Source organism: Procambarus clarkii, chromosome 74 (genome assembly GCF_040958095.1).
Source record: "Procambarus clarkii isolate CNS0578487 chromosome 74, FALCON_Pclarkii_2.0, whole genome shotgun sequence".
In the NCBI taxonomy this organism is placed as follows: domain Eukaryota; kingdom Metazoa; phylum Arthropoda; class Malacostraca; order Decapoda; family Cambaridae; genus Procambarus; species Procambarus clarkii.
The window spans coordinates 1,212,327-1,226,908 of record NC_091223.1 but is presented as its reverse complement, the minus strand read 5'-3'; the positions used below and the strand labels follow the sequence as shown (position 1 = coordinate 1,226,908).

General features: G+C 36.4%; 1 protein-coding gene across 1 annotated transcript in view; it reads left to right on the top strand.

Moving 5' to 3' along the window:
• LOC138356760 (piggyBac transposable element-derived protein 4-like) overlaps nt 1-10,286 on the top strand; it is a 42,788-nt gene extending 32,502 nt beyond the window's left edge. The window contains exon 2 of the mRNA XM_069313083.1: nt 10,205-10,286. Within this exon, the coding sequence (XP_069169184.1) occupies nt 10,205-10,286 (82 nt within the window). The remainder of the gene's footprint in view (nt 1-10,204) is intronic.
• Nucleotides 10,287-14,582: the final 4,296 nt, after the last annotated feature.

Sequence of the window (14,582 nt, the reverse complement as noted above, 5' to 3'; positions counted from 1 at the left end):
GTTAGGTTAGGTAGGGTTGGTTAGGTTCGGTCATATATCTACATTAATTTTAACTCCAATAAAAAAAATTGACCTCATGCATAATGAAATGGGTAGCTTTATCATTTCATAAGAAAAAAATTTGAGAAAATATATTAATTCAGGAAAACTTGGCTTATTAGGCAAATCGGGCCTTGCATAGTAGGCTGAGAAGTGCGTTCTGGCTACTAGGTACGACATATATATATATATATATAATATATATATATATATATATATATATATATATATATATATATATATATATATATATATATATATATATATATATATATATATGTCGTACCTAATAGCCAGAACGCACTTCTCAGCCTACTATTCAAGGCCCGATTTGCCTAATAAGCCAAGTTTTCATGAATTAATGTTTTTTCGTCTACCTAACCTACCTAACCTAACCTAACCTAGCTTCTTTTGGCTACCTAACCTAACCTTACCTATAAATATAGGTTAGGTTAGGTTAGGTAGGGTTGGTTAGGTTCGGTCATATATCTACGTTAATTTTAACTCCAATAAAAAAAATTGACCTCATACATAGAGAAAAGGGTTGCTTTATCATTTCATAAGAAAAAAATTATAGTAAATATATTAATTCAGGAAAACTTGGCTTATTATGCAAATCGGGCCTTGGATAGTAGGCTGAGAAGTGAGTTCTGGCTACTAGGTACGACATATATATATATATATATATATATATATATATATATATATATATATATATATATATATATATATATATATATATATATATATATATATGTATATGTAAATATATATGCGTTCTGGCTACTAGGTACGACATAAATATATATATATATATATATATATATATATGTCGTACCTAATAGCCAGAACTCACTTTTCAGCCTACTATTCAAGGCCCGATTTGCCTAATAAGCCAAGTTTTCCTGAATTAATATATTTACTATAATTTTTTTCTTATGAAATGATAAAGCAACCCTTTTCTCTATGTATGAGGTCAATTTTTTTTTATTGAAGTTAAAATTAACGTAGATATATGACCGAACCTAACCAACCCTACCTAACCTAACCTAACCTATATTTATAGGTAAGGTTAGGTTAGGTAGCCAAAAAAAGCTAGGTTAGGTTAGGTTAGGTAGGTTAGGTAGACGAAAAAACATTAATTCATGAAAACTTGGCTTATTAGGCAAATCGGGCCTTGAATAGTAGGCTGAGAAGTGCGTTCTGGCTATTAGGTACGACATATATATATATATATATATATATATATATATATATATATATATATATATATGTCGTACCTAGTAGCCAGAACGCACTTCTCAGCCTACTATTCAAGGCCCAATTTGCCTAATAAGCCAAGATTTCCTGAATTAATATATTTTCTCTAATTTTTTTTTTATCAAATGATAAAGCTACCCATTTCATTACGTATGAGGTCAATTTTTTTTTATTGGAGTTAAAATTAACGTAGATATATGACCGAACCTAACCAACCCTACCTAACCTAACCTAACCTATCTTTATAGGTTAGGTTAGGTTAGGTAGCCGAAAAAGTTAGGTTAGGTTAGGTTAGGTAGGTTAGGTAGTCGAAAAACAACTAATTCATGAAAACTTGGCTTATTAGGCAAATTGGGCCTTGCATAGCAGGCATAGAAGTGCGTTCTGGCTACTAGGTACGACATATATATATATATATATATATATATATATATATATATATATATATATATATATATATATATATATATATATATTATTAAATATGACCGAAAAAGTAAGATTAATAATTCTAACACGAATTTTCTCAATCTTTCGTACATTACGCTTCACTGTTGGAGGTAAATCAAAAATCACTTCTCCAAAATTCATTTTTATTTGTAGTCTGACGCGACACGGGCGCGTTTCGTAAAACTTATTACATTTTCAAAAACTTTACAAATACACAACTGATTAGAACTTACGTCTCTCTGATATTATATCTACATTTGAGTGAGGTGGGAATGATGATGTGGCATTAACACAAGACAGAACAGGGGATATTAATAGGGTATTAAAAGTATCAACACAAGACAGAACAGAAACAATGGGTATTGAATAGAAGTGTTTGTAGAAAGCCTATTGGTCCATATTTCTTGATGCTTCTATATTGGAGCGGAGTCTTGAGGTGGGTAGAATATAGTTGTGCAATAATTGGCTGTTGATTGCTGGTGTTGACTTCTTGATGTGTAGTGCCTCGCAAACGTCAAGCCGCCTGCTATCGCTGTATCTATCGATGATTTCTGTGTTGTTTACTAGGATTTCTCTGGCGATGGTTTGGTTATGGGAAGAGATTATATGTTCCTTAATGGAGCCCTGTTGCTTATGCATCGTTAAACGCCTAGAAAGAGATGTTGTTGTCTTGCCTATATACTGGTTTTTTTGGAGCTTACAGTCCCCAAGTGGGCATTTGAAGGCATAGACGACGTTAGTCTCTTTTAAAGCGTTCTGTTTTGTGTCTGGAGAGTTTCTCATGAGTAGGCTGGCCGTTTTTCTGGTTTTATAGTAAATCGTCAGTTGTATCCTCTGATTTTTGTCTGTAGGGATAACGTTTCTATTAACAATATCTTTCAGGACCCTTTCCTCCGTTTTATGAGCTGTGGAAAAGAAGTTCCTGTAAAATAGTCTAATAGGGGGTATAGGTGTTGTGTTAGTTGTCTCTTCAGAGGTTGCATGGCTTTTCACTTTCCTTCTTATGATACAAGAGGAGTGTTGTTAACGCATACGTCGACCGTGCTCTCAGCCACAGCTCAGAATGGAAGCAAGTCGACGAAGAACTCTGTAGGGTAAGGCAGGTTCTAGTCAATAACGGCTTCTCCAATGGTTTCATCGAAGACATCATAAGAAGGAAAGTGAAAAGCCATGCAACCTCTGAAGAGACAACTAACACAACACCTATACCCCCTATTAGACTATTTTACAGGAACTTCTTTTCCACAGCTCATAAAACGGAGGAAAGGGTCCTGAAAGATATTGTTAATAGAAACGTTATCCCTACAGACAAAAATCAGAGGATACAACTGACGATTTACTATAAAACCAGAAAAACGGCCAGCCTACTCATGAGAAACTCTCCAGACACAAAACAGAACGCTTTAAAAGAGACTAACGTCGTCTATGCCTTCAAATGCCCACTTGGGGACTGTAAGCTCCAAAAAACCCAGTATATAGGCAAGACAACAACATCTCTTTCTAGGCGTTTAACGATGCATAAGCAACAGGGCTCCATTAAGCAACATATAATCTCTTCCCATAACCAAACCATCGCCAGAGAAATCCTAGTAAACAACACAGAAATCATCGATAGATACAGCGATAGCAGGCGGCTTGACGTTTGCGAGGCACTACACATCAAGAAGTCAACACCAGCAATCAACAGCCAATTATTGCACAACTATATTCTACCCACCTCAAGACTCCGCTCCAATATAGAAGCATCAAGAAATATGGACCAATAGGCTTTCTACAAACACTTCTATTCAATACCCATTGTTTCTGTTCTGTCTTGTGTTGATACTTTTAATACCCTATTAATATCCCCTGTTCTGTCTTGTGTTAATGCCACATCATCCTTCCCACCTCACTCAAATGTAGATATAATATCAGAGAGACGTAAGTTCTAATCAGTTGTGTATTTGTAAAGTCTTTGAAAATGTAATAAGTTTTACGAAACGCGCCCGTGTCGCGTCAGACTAGAAATAAAAATGAATTTTGGAGAAGTGATTTTTGATTTACCTCCAACAGTGAAGCGTAATGTACGAAAGATTGAGAAAATTCGTGTTAGAATTATTAATCTTACTTTTTCGGTCATATTTAATAATATATGTCTACAGGAAAGACTGCTACCAAAATATACTAATATATATATATATATATATATATATATATATATATATATATATATATATATATATATATATATATATATATATATATATATATATATATATATATATTTTAAGATGAATAGGAAAACCAGGGATATACTGAACATCTTGTATCAGAATCTTTACTTTAAAAAACATAACGTTTCGAATACTTCTCGTATTCATCATCAGATCTAAAAGAAAAAACAGAAATTACAATCAAATAGCTGGTAAACAAAGAACTCATACTGAATATAATTGCCTATCAAAGAAAGGAAAATGCTTAAAAAAACAAAACACTTAAGCGCACTTAAAGTGATCAATACAAATAAAACTTATTAACAGTCACATATATTAATACTAATTTAAAATCCATTAAACTACAAGATGAAATTTATAACTACTAAAAAAAACCATTCTATTAAACTTACGTGAAGTGATCAGAAGTGAAATTTGATACCTAACACATAGATACTAAACACTATAACAAATATTAGAGAAATTACTGTAGGCCCTGTAATTTGATTTTTAGTTTATTTTAGTAGTTTAATTTTGTTTAGTTTACCATGTCTTTGCCCTTTCTTACTTATTTCAAGTCTTAACATTGTACATTAATATAATCTTTTGTTTAGGATATATAATACATTTTTTGGTATTTAATTTTATTTAATATTTGAGCTTTTTATAAGATTTTGGTTAGTACTTTATAATTGTCGTTTATTCTGTTTGTATTTTACATACATTTTTTGTAGATTTGTAGTCATTATATAATATTTGTTATAGTGTTTAGTATCTATGTGTTAGGTATCAAGTTTCACTTCTGATCACTTCACGTAAGTTTAATAGAATGGTTTGTTTCAGTAGTTATAAATTTCATCTTGTAGTTTAATGGATTTTAAATTAGTATTAATATATGTGACAGTTAATAAGTTTTATTAGTATTGATCACTTTAAGTGCGCTTAAGTGTTTTGTTTTTTAAGCATTTTCCTTTCTTTGATCGGCAATTATATTCAGTATGAGTTCTTTGTTTACCAGCTATTTGATTGTGATTCCTGTTTTTTCTTTTAGATCTGATGATGAATACGAGAAGTATTCGAAACGTTATGTTTTTTAAAGTAAAGATTCTGATACAAGATGTTCAGTATATCCCTGGTTTTCCTATTCATCTTAAAATTAAGATTCCCGAAGGGAACATCGATCATAAATAAATATATATATATATGCGGAAAATCCACAGAGAAATATGAAGTGAGGTGAACGTTCACCTCATTTCATATTTCTCTGTGGATTTTCCGCATAAACTGATCAGTATTTTGTGATCGTCAATTGCATATATATATATATTTAAAAACAAAGCTAACACGGAAAAAGCTATTATACAAAATTTATAGCATGTGTAATATAAATATAACTTCCAAATCTAAAACAACTGGCCGTTCCTCGGTGGCTTGATTGTCTTAGTTGTCAGTCAGGCTCTGAGGCGGCCGGGTCAAACTTCGCCCCAGACAGTCCCAGTGGGATGGCCTTGTTGTTGACCTTGGCTTAACTGTCTGGGTGGGATGTGACTGCTGACCTTGGCTTAACTGCCTGGGTGGGATCTGACTGCTGACCTTGGCTTAACTGCCTGGGTGGGATGTGACTGCTGACCTTGGCTTAACTGTCTGGGTGGGATGTGACTGCTAACCTTGGCTTAACTGCCTGGGTGGGATGTGACTGCTAACCTTGGCTTAACTGTCTGGGTGGGATGTGACTGCTGACCTTGACTTAACTGTCTGGGTGGGATGTGACTGCTGACCTTGGCTTAACTGTCTGGGTGGGATGTGACTGCTGACCTTGGCTTAACTGTCTGGGGGGGATGTGACTGCTGACCTTGGCTTAACTGTCTGGGTGGGATGTGACTGCTGACCTTGGCTTAACTGCCTGGGTGGGATGTGACTGCTGACCTTGTCAAGTGCCAGAGGTACTGCTGACCTTGACCTTAAAGTTTGTGTGCGATGTGCGTGTGTGCTGACCTTGGCTTAACTGCCTGGGTGGGATGTGACTGCTGACCTTGGCTTAACTGCCTGGGTGGGATGTGACTGCTGACTTTAGCAATCCGAGTGCGATGTGCGTGTGTGCTGACCTAGGATTCTGGATAATGGCACTCTGGCAGGGACACAAGACTTCCAGCTAGCTGGGACCTGCAGCTGGTGAAGTCACAAGGGTTAATAACGAGACCCTGGGTCTTCTTCTTAACCCCTTGAAGTACGAAATTGTTGCATCCAGTGAGGTAATAATTAGAGCAGTGAAATCAGTTTTACCTCAGGTTTAGCCTCAGCCATTAAACCCACCGACAGCACACTACTTGGAGCTCTTCAGGGCCACAATGTCATTGCTGCAGTCCCTGACGAAAAGTTTAATTAACGACCTAAACAGGATGGAAGAGAGAGAATAAGGGACTTGGACTCTCTACCTTCTCACAAAGTGAGAACCTTCACAAAGTTTACCTTGCCCAAGTAAAGCAAACATACTTTTCAGGGTGTGCTCCCACTTTTGGCAACCCACCTTTAAGTCAATAGGATGAGCTCCTCAGGAGCTCAACCTGAGATTCAGGAGGGCGCTCAACCTAGATTTAGATGACAGTCAGTGGGACCAAGCAACACTACCAGTGAGATTAGGGGGATAGGCATACGAAAGGCAACTGAGGTAGCACTTCCAGCATTCTTATCCTCATGTACAGCAGCCAACGAATTGGTAGGGCAGATCCTACCAGAGCGTATGAGAGAGAAAGCGGAAACTCATCAAAAGTTCATCGAAGCAGCTAGACACCATTGCACACCCTCTACCCCGACTACAAGCCCCAAAAGACCACAAGCAAGCCCACTAGGATGGCAACCTGTCCGCTTAAAAATAATGACTGGATTCGGCCGGTTTTCCGTATGGCCGAAAAGGGACATTATTTTTTTTAGAATTACGGATGTTCTCAATACACGGCTTCCAGGGGCTAACTCTCATTATACCATATAAATACCAAACTATTATTAATCTGTAACTCACTAACTATGCTCTGATATGTTCTTCAATTAAAGTTACTTATGTTTTTTGCTTAGTTAGTCGATAATGAATAACTTTCCGTCCTGTCGATCTTTATATCTTTGATATAAAGCCACCAGCCCAACCCAACCCAGCTTAGCCTAGCCTGCCAAGCCCAGCCTAACTCAGCCTAGCATATCCTAGCTTAGCCCAAGGCTAGCCTAGCCCTAGCAGCTACAGACTGCTTCCTAGGGATGTATGTGTGTGGGAAAATTAGGATTAAGGACTTGCCCCAAATGCTATGCATGCTAGTGACTGTACAAGAACTCTTGTGTGTATATATATATATATATATATATATATATATATATATATATATATATATATATATATATGCAGAATAACCACATGTGAAAAATAGAAAATGCTTAACGCGTTTTCGGCTAATTCGCTTCTATATTGGAGCGGAGTCTTGAGGTGGGTAGAATATAGTTGTGCGTTAATTGGCTGTTGATTGCTGGTGTTGACTTCTTAATGTGTAGTGCCTCTCAAACGTCAAGCCGCCTGCTATCGATGTATCTATCGATGATTTCTGTGTTGTTTACTAGGATTTCTCTGGCGATGGTTTGGTTGTGGGAAGAGATTATATGTTCCTTAATGGAGCCCTGTTGCTTATGCATCGTTAAACGCCTAGAAAGAGATGTTGTTGTCTTGCCTATATACTGTTTTTTTTGGAGCTTACAGTCCCCAAGAGGGCATTTGAAGGCATAGACGACGTTGGTCTCTTTTAAAGCGTTCTGCTTTATAGAGCAGAACGCTTCTTAGCTTTATAGAAGCTTCCAATATAGAAGCATCAAGAAATATGGACCAATAGGCTTTCTACAATCACTTCCATTCAATACCCATTGTTTCGTGTTCTGTCTTGTGTTGATGAATTTAATACCCTATTAATACCACCTCACCCCATCCACCTCACTCAAATGTAGATATAAACAAATCGGAGATGTGTAAGTTCTATTCAGTTGTGTATGTGTAAAATAAAGTCTTTGAAAATGTAATAACTTTTACGAAACGCGCTCAAGTGTCGCGTCAGACTAGAAATAAAAATGCATTTTGGAGAATTGATTTTTGAATTACCACCAACAGTGAAAAGAAATGTACGAAAGATTGAGAAAATTCGTGTTAGAATTATTAATCTTACTTTTTCGTTTTTTATATATATATATGTATATATATATATATATATATATATATATATATATATATATATATATATATATATATATACATATATATATACATATATATATACATATATATATACATGTCGTACCTAGTAGCCAGAACTCACTTTTCAGCCAACTATGCAAGGCCCGATTTGCCTAATAAGCCAAGTTTTCATGAATTAATGTTTTTTCGTCTACCTAACCTACCTAACCTAACCTAACCTAACCTAGCTTTTTTTGGCTACCTAACCTAACCTTACCTATAAAGATAGGTTAGGTTAGGTTAGGTAGGGTTGGTTAGGTTCGGTCATATATCTACGTTAATTTTAACTCCAATAAAAAAAAATTGACCTCATACATAATGAAAAGGGCAGCTTTATCATTTCATAAGAAAATAATTATAGAAAAAATATTAATTCAGGAAAACTTGGCTTATTAGGCAAATCGGGCCTTGCATAGTAGGCTGAGAAGTGAGTTCTGGCTACTAGGTACGACATACATATATATATACATATAAATATATACATATATATATATATATACATATATATATATGTATATATATATGTATATATATATATATATATATATATATATATATATATATGTATATATATATGTATATATATATGTATATATGCGAACAAGCCTGAATGGTCCCCAGGACTATATGCGAAAGAAAACTCACACCCCAGAAGTGACTCGAACCCATACTCCCAGAAGCAACACAACTGGTAACTACAGGGCGCCTTAATCCGCTTGACCATCACGGCCGTCAAAAGGAAGTGATAGCCGAGGCTATTTGAGCCACTTCCCCGACGGCAACTCGGATGGTAATCTTGGGCATAGCATTTCACCAAATCACCTCATTCTTTGGGGCACACGTGAGGAACACAAATGCGAACAAGCCTGAATGGTCCCCAGGACTATATGCGAATGAAAACTCACACCCCAGAAGTGACTCGAAAACGGCCGTGATGGTCAAGCGGATTAAGGCGCCCTGTAGTTACCAGTTGTGTTGCTTCTGGGAGTATGGGTTCGAGTCACTTCTGGGGTGTGAGTTTTCATTCGCATATAGTCCTGGGGACCATTCAGGCTTGTTCGCATTTGTGTTCCTCACGTGTGCCCCAAAGAATGAGGTGATTTGGTGAAATGCTATGCCCAAGATTACCATCCGAGTTGCCGTCGGGGAAGTGGCTCAAATAGCCTCGGCTATCACTTCCTTTTGACGGCCGTGATGGTCAAGCGGATTAAGGCGCCCTGTAGTTACCAGTTGTGTTGCTTCTGGGAGTATGGGTTCGAGTCACTTCTGGGATATGTATATATATATATGTATATATATATGTATATGTATATATATATGTATATATATATGTATATGTATATATATATATGTATATATATATATATATATATAAATATATATATATATATATATATATATATATATATATATATATATATATATATATATATATATATATATATATATATATATATATATATATATATATATATATATATGACATATCCCCTCGCTTTATAGCTTTATATTGGTTTGGGTGAGGTGGGTACATGAGAATGGAAGTAACTGCAGAGGGCCTATTAGCCCATACGATGCCTTGAAGTGGGTAGAATATAGTTCTGCATCAATTGGCTGTTGATTGCTGGTGTTGACCTTTTGATGTGTAGTGCCTCGCTGATGTTGAGCCGCCTGCTATCGCTGTACCTATCGATGTTTTCAGTGTTGTTTGTTAGGATTTCTCTGGTGATGGTCTGGTTTTGAGAAGAGATTATATGTTCCTTGATAGCGCCCTTTTGCTCATGCATTGTTAGCCGCCTGGAAAGAGACGTTGTTGTTTTGCCTATATACTGAGTTCTTTGGGGCTTACAGTTCCCAAGTTGGCATTTAAAGGAATAGACGGCGTTGGTGTCCTTCAAAGCGTTCTGCTCTGTGTCTGGGGAGTATTTCATGAGAAGATTGGCCATTTTTTTTGTTTGATAATCAATTATCAATTGTATTTTCTGATTTTTGTCTGTAGGGATGACGTTCCTATCAACAATATCTTTCAGGACCCTTTCCTTCTTTTTATGAGTCGTCGAAAAGAAGTTCCTGTAAAATAGTTGGTTGACTCTTCAAAGGTTGCATGGCGTTTCACTTTTCTTTTTATGATGTTATCAACAAAACCGTTAGAGAAGCCGTTGTTGAGAAGGACCTGCCTTACCCTATAGAGTTCTTCATCAACTTCCCTCTGTCCTGAGCTGTGCCTGAGAGCACGGTTGATGTAAGCGTTGACAACACTCCTCTTGTACCTGTCTGGGCAGTCATTATTGACATTTGAGGCACATTCCTATGTTTGTTTCCTTGGTGTAGACTGCAGTGTGGAAGCCACCGCTGTTTTCCGTGTCTGTTACATCCAGAAAGGGCTGCTTCCCCTTATTCTCCATCTGATACGTGAAACTCAACACAGAATTCCGCTCAAATGCCTCCATCAGCTGCTGCAGACATCTGGCATCAGGTACCTGTGTAAAAATGTCATGAACATACCTGCCGCCGTGTATATATATATATATATATATATATATATATATATATATATATATATATATATATATATATATATATATGCACAGACTACCCTATTCCAGTAGCTGAAGTTTATAACTTTTTAGACACTCATCCCACCAGGGGACTCGAACACTGGCCAACAAGGTGGCAGTTGCATGTTGTATCCACTACACTCTGTATCCACTGCTGTGTAGTGGATACAGCATGGAACTGCCACCTTGTTGGCCAGTGTTCGAGTCCCCTGGTGGGATGAGTGTCTAAAAAGTTATAAACTTCAGCTACTGGAATAGGGTAGTCTGTGCATATATATATATATATGTATATATATATATATATATATATATATATATATATATATATATATATAATATATATATATGTGTGTGTGTGTGTGTGTATATCACGAAAATAAACACGTGATTAAGAATGTGACAATGTCAGACCACGGAGGAAAATGAAACAGGAATTTCCTTAAGTACTTTCGTATATTAAATACATCTTCAGAAGGATTCCTTCTTCGTCCGTGGTCTGACATTGTCATATATATATAAATATATATATATATATATATATATATATATATATATATATATATATATATATATATATATATATATATATATATATATATATATATATATATATATATATATATATGTCGTACCTAGTAGCCAGAACGCACTTTTTTGGCCTACTATGCAAGGCCCGATTTGCCTAATAAGCCAAGTTTTCCTGAATTATATTTTTCTAATGTTTTTCTTATGAAATGATAAAGCTACCCATTTCATTATGTATGAGGTCAATTTTTTTTTATTGGAGTTAAAATTAACGTAGATATATGACCGAACCTAACCAACCCTACCTAACCTATCTTTATAGGTTAGGTTTGGTTAGGTAGCCGAAAAAGTTAGGTTAGGTTAGGTTAGGTAGGTTAGGTAGTCGAAAAACAATTATTTCATGAAAATTTGGCTTATTAGGCAAATAGGGCCTTGCATAGTAGGCCGAGAAGTGCGTTCTGGCTACTAGGTACGACATATATATATATATATATATATATATATATATATATATATATATATATATATATATATATATATATATATATATATATATATATGTAAATTAAGCAAATAGGGATAGATTAATGCATAGTATAATGGGAGGAGCGCAGAGTGGGGAAGATAATGTCTGATTTCAGAAATTTTACCGACCGTTTTTCAGACTTTTTTGGGTATGTTCTGTATGTGGGTGAAAACAAAAGCAACACAAGTGATCGCAGGAAGCTAACATTGCTACAGGTTCACGAGGTGGCAATTTGGTCACTATTAAAGTGGAACACGGAAGAATGGCCTCAAACAGCAACAACAGGTACACCCTTGATACATGCTCCCGACATAAATGATGACACAGGGCCTGCCTATGCTTCCGCCGTGTCAACACCCGTGCCATCTGGTGTGAGGCGGCCTTTGTTTACTTCAACACCTCAAGCCCATGCGTCCTCAACTGAATCAGAACATGAGATGTCTGGTACACAACCATTAAACGAGACGAGTGTGAGAAATGACTCAGACATAAGTCTTCCTCTTCCTTCGAAAAGAAAGAGACGTATTATTGATTCAGAAAATCGTCTGAACTACAAGCTAACACATGAAATTATCAAATTCCAAAAACGTCGTAGGTGTCACGTGTGCTACAGATCCGGTATAAGGAGGGAGACAGCATAGGATGCAAGACATGTGAAGTTGGACTCTGTGTTATACCTTGCTAGAACAAATACAACCAGAAAAGGGTGTATTGGGTGGACAAGTAACTGCCCGCAACAGCTTCACTCCACCTACGAAACATCTGTTGAGCAACTTCAGGAATGTTGACCTAAAGGAGGTGGCGTGGATAAAAAATGCTCAACTTAATGTTCTACAATCATCTTTCCCTTGGAAAGTACGCATAATTTATATAAGATTTTGTAGTCTTATTGTCAAATTTATTGCGACTAATTTGGTACCAGAATGAACACTGTATCACATAAACTTGCGTATGTAGACGAAAAACTTCATGAATTTTTTTTTTTGGGTGTTGCGGGTGTGGCTACGAGTGTCCCAAACGGGTTACAGTAGGGTGACTTTGGGCTTCCCCAGTATTTTTATTTTATATGCATATGTCTGTGTAGGGAATTTTATTGTGATCACTGTCCTACAAATAAAAACGGTGTACAACAAGTATAGACTTGACAAACATGACAACAGTAGAAACATTTCGTTGGTGTTTGACGCTCACGGCTATGGACCAGCGTATTTTTATATTTGGTGCCGCTCTAACTTACGCTTTGTTGATCTTTTATACCAATGTTCTTTTAGAACATTCTATTGCGAACACATTGGTACAAAAATGAAATACGTACATCAAAAATTTAATGTCAGGACTGTGAAAATAGTAATCACTTTCAAAGTGTGGTAACGCAGATGTGTCCTTGGGTGTGCAGTACTGGGTAATACTTCGGCCACTTCCCACACTCTTACGGGTGGGCCGCGACCATGAATTTACATTTATATGCATATGTCTGCGTAGGGAACTTTATTGCAAGTTCAGTGATACCAAATTTAACGCTGTACGACAAGTTTGGAGTTGACAACCATCAAAAGAGTAAAAACATTTTGTCGCTGTTTGGAGCTCACGGCAAGTGATCTACGTAGTTCTTTATTTAGTGCTGGTATAACTCATGCTTTGGTGACATGTTATACATATGTTCTTCTAGAGAATTTTATTGCAAACACATTGCTACCAAAATGAAATACGTGCATCAAGAATTAATGTCAGGACAGTGAAAAGAGTATACACTTTTCAGTGTTGCCGGTCCAGAGCCCGAAAAGCTGTGCACACAAGGGGAAAGTTTTTTTTATCGTTTGCCGGGAGCACGAAAGTGATAACACTTTCCCCTCCCCCCCTAACCACCCCCCCCCCCCCCCGACATAACTTTGTGTCTGTTTTCGTCTACCAGCTTCTGCACAAAAGACATAAAATTATGTCTACATAAAAAATAATTGTATAAAATTAAATTTTAATCCGATTTACTTTGGGTTTGTTCCAAACTGCGCTCCATGAAGTTCTCTTTCTCTCCACTAGGCCGCATGGCACGTCGGCCTACGCGGTCACGTAACCGGCCCAATGTTTTCTTGTCACGTGTAGTGGGTCGATCACGCTCCCCTCGTGCGCCAAACTCGAGCGGTTTTCAGCAGTTTTACCCGTTCCCGTGTGTATTGTACCCAATACATTCATCTACAATGGATCCAGGTTAAGGGGGCTTATCGGTATAAATTAAAAGTTGTTCAATTTGCTTATAAATTTTTTTATGAAATGGTTATAGAAAGGGCTGCAACTGGTCTAAGTTTCACCATCACACCCTAAACAGAAAAGGAGAAAAAAAATACACAACGTATTATGCAACGAATGTTCAACATTCTCAAATAATCTCAGGAAACACATGTGTCAACTAAAATGTCTACTATGTGCTGTAGAAGCACAAACTCTTGTAATAATTGTAATATGTATGTGCAATATATTTATATGTAAATTTTTTTTTTTTTTTTTTTTTTTGCCCAATTTTTTTTCTAGTTTGTTTTCAAGGGATTTGCATGAAACTTGCACACCTTGCTCAATGGATGCCTATCTGCAAGGGTGCCAATTATGAACGAAATCTGTCGAAGTCAAGCTCAGCTACAGGAGGCCGAACCTGGATCTTTATTTTACTCTGGAAAGTAATTTACACCTTCAAGGCGTTTCTCAGCTTTCATTTATTAATCAATTTACATGCTAATTACACCTTATATGTAGAGTTTGTGCTTCTACAAACCTAT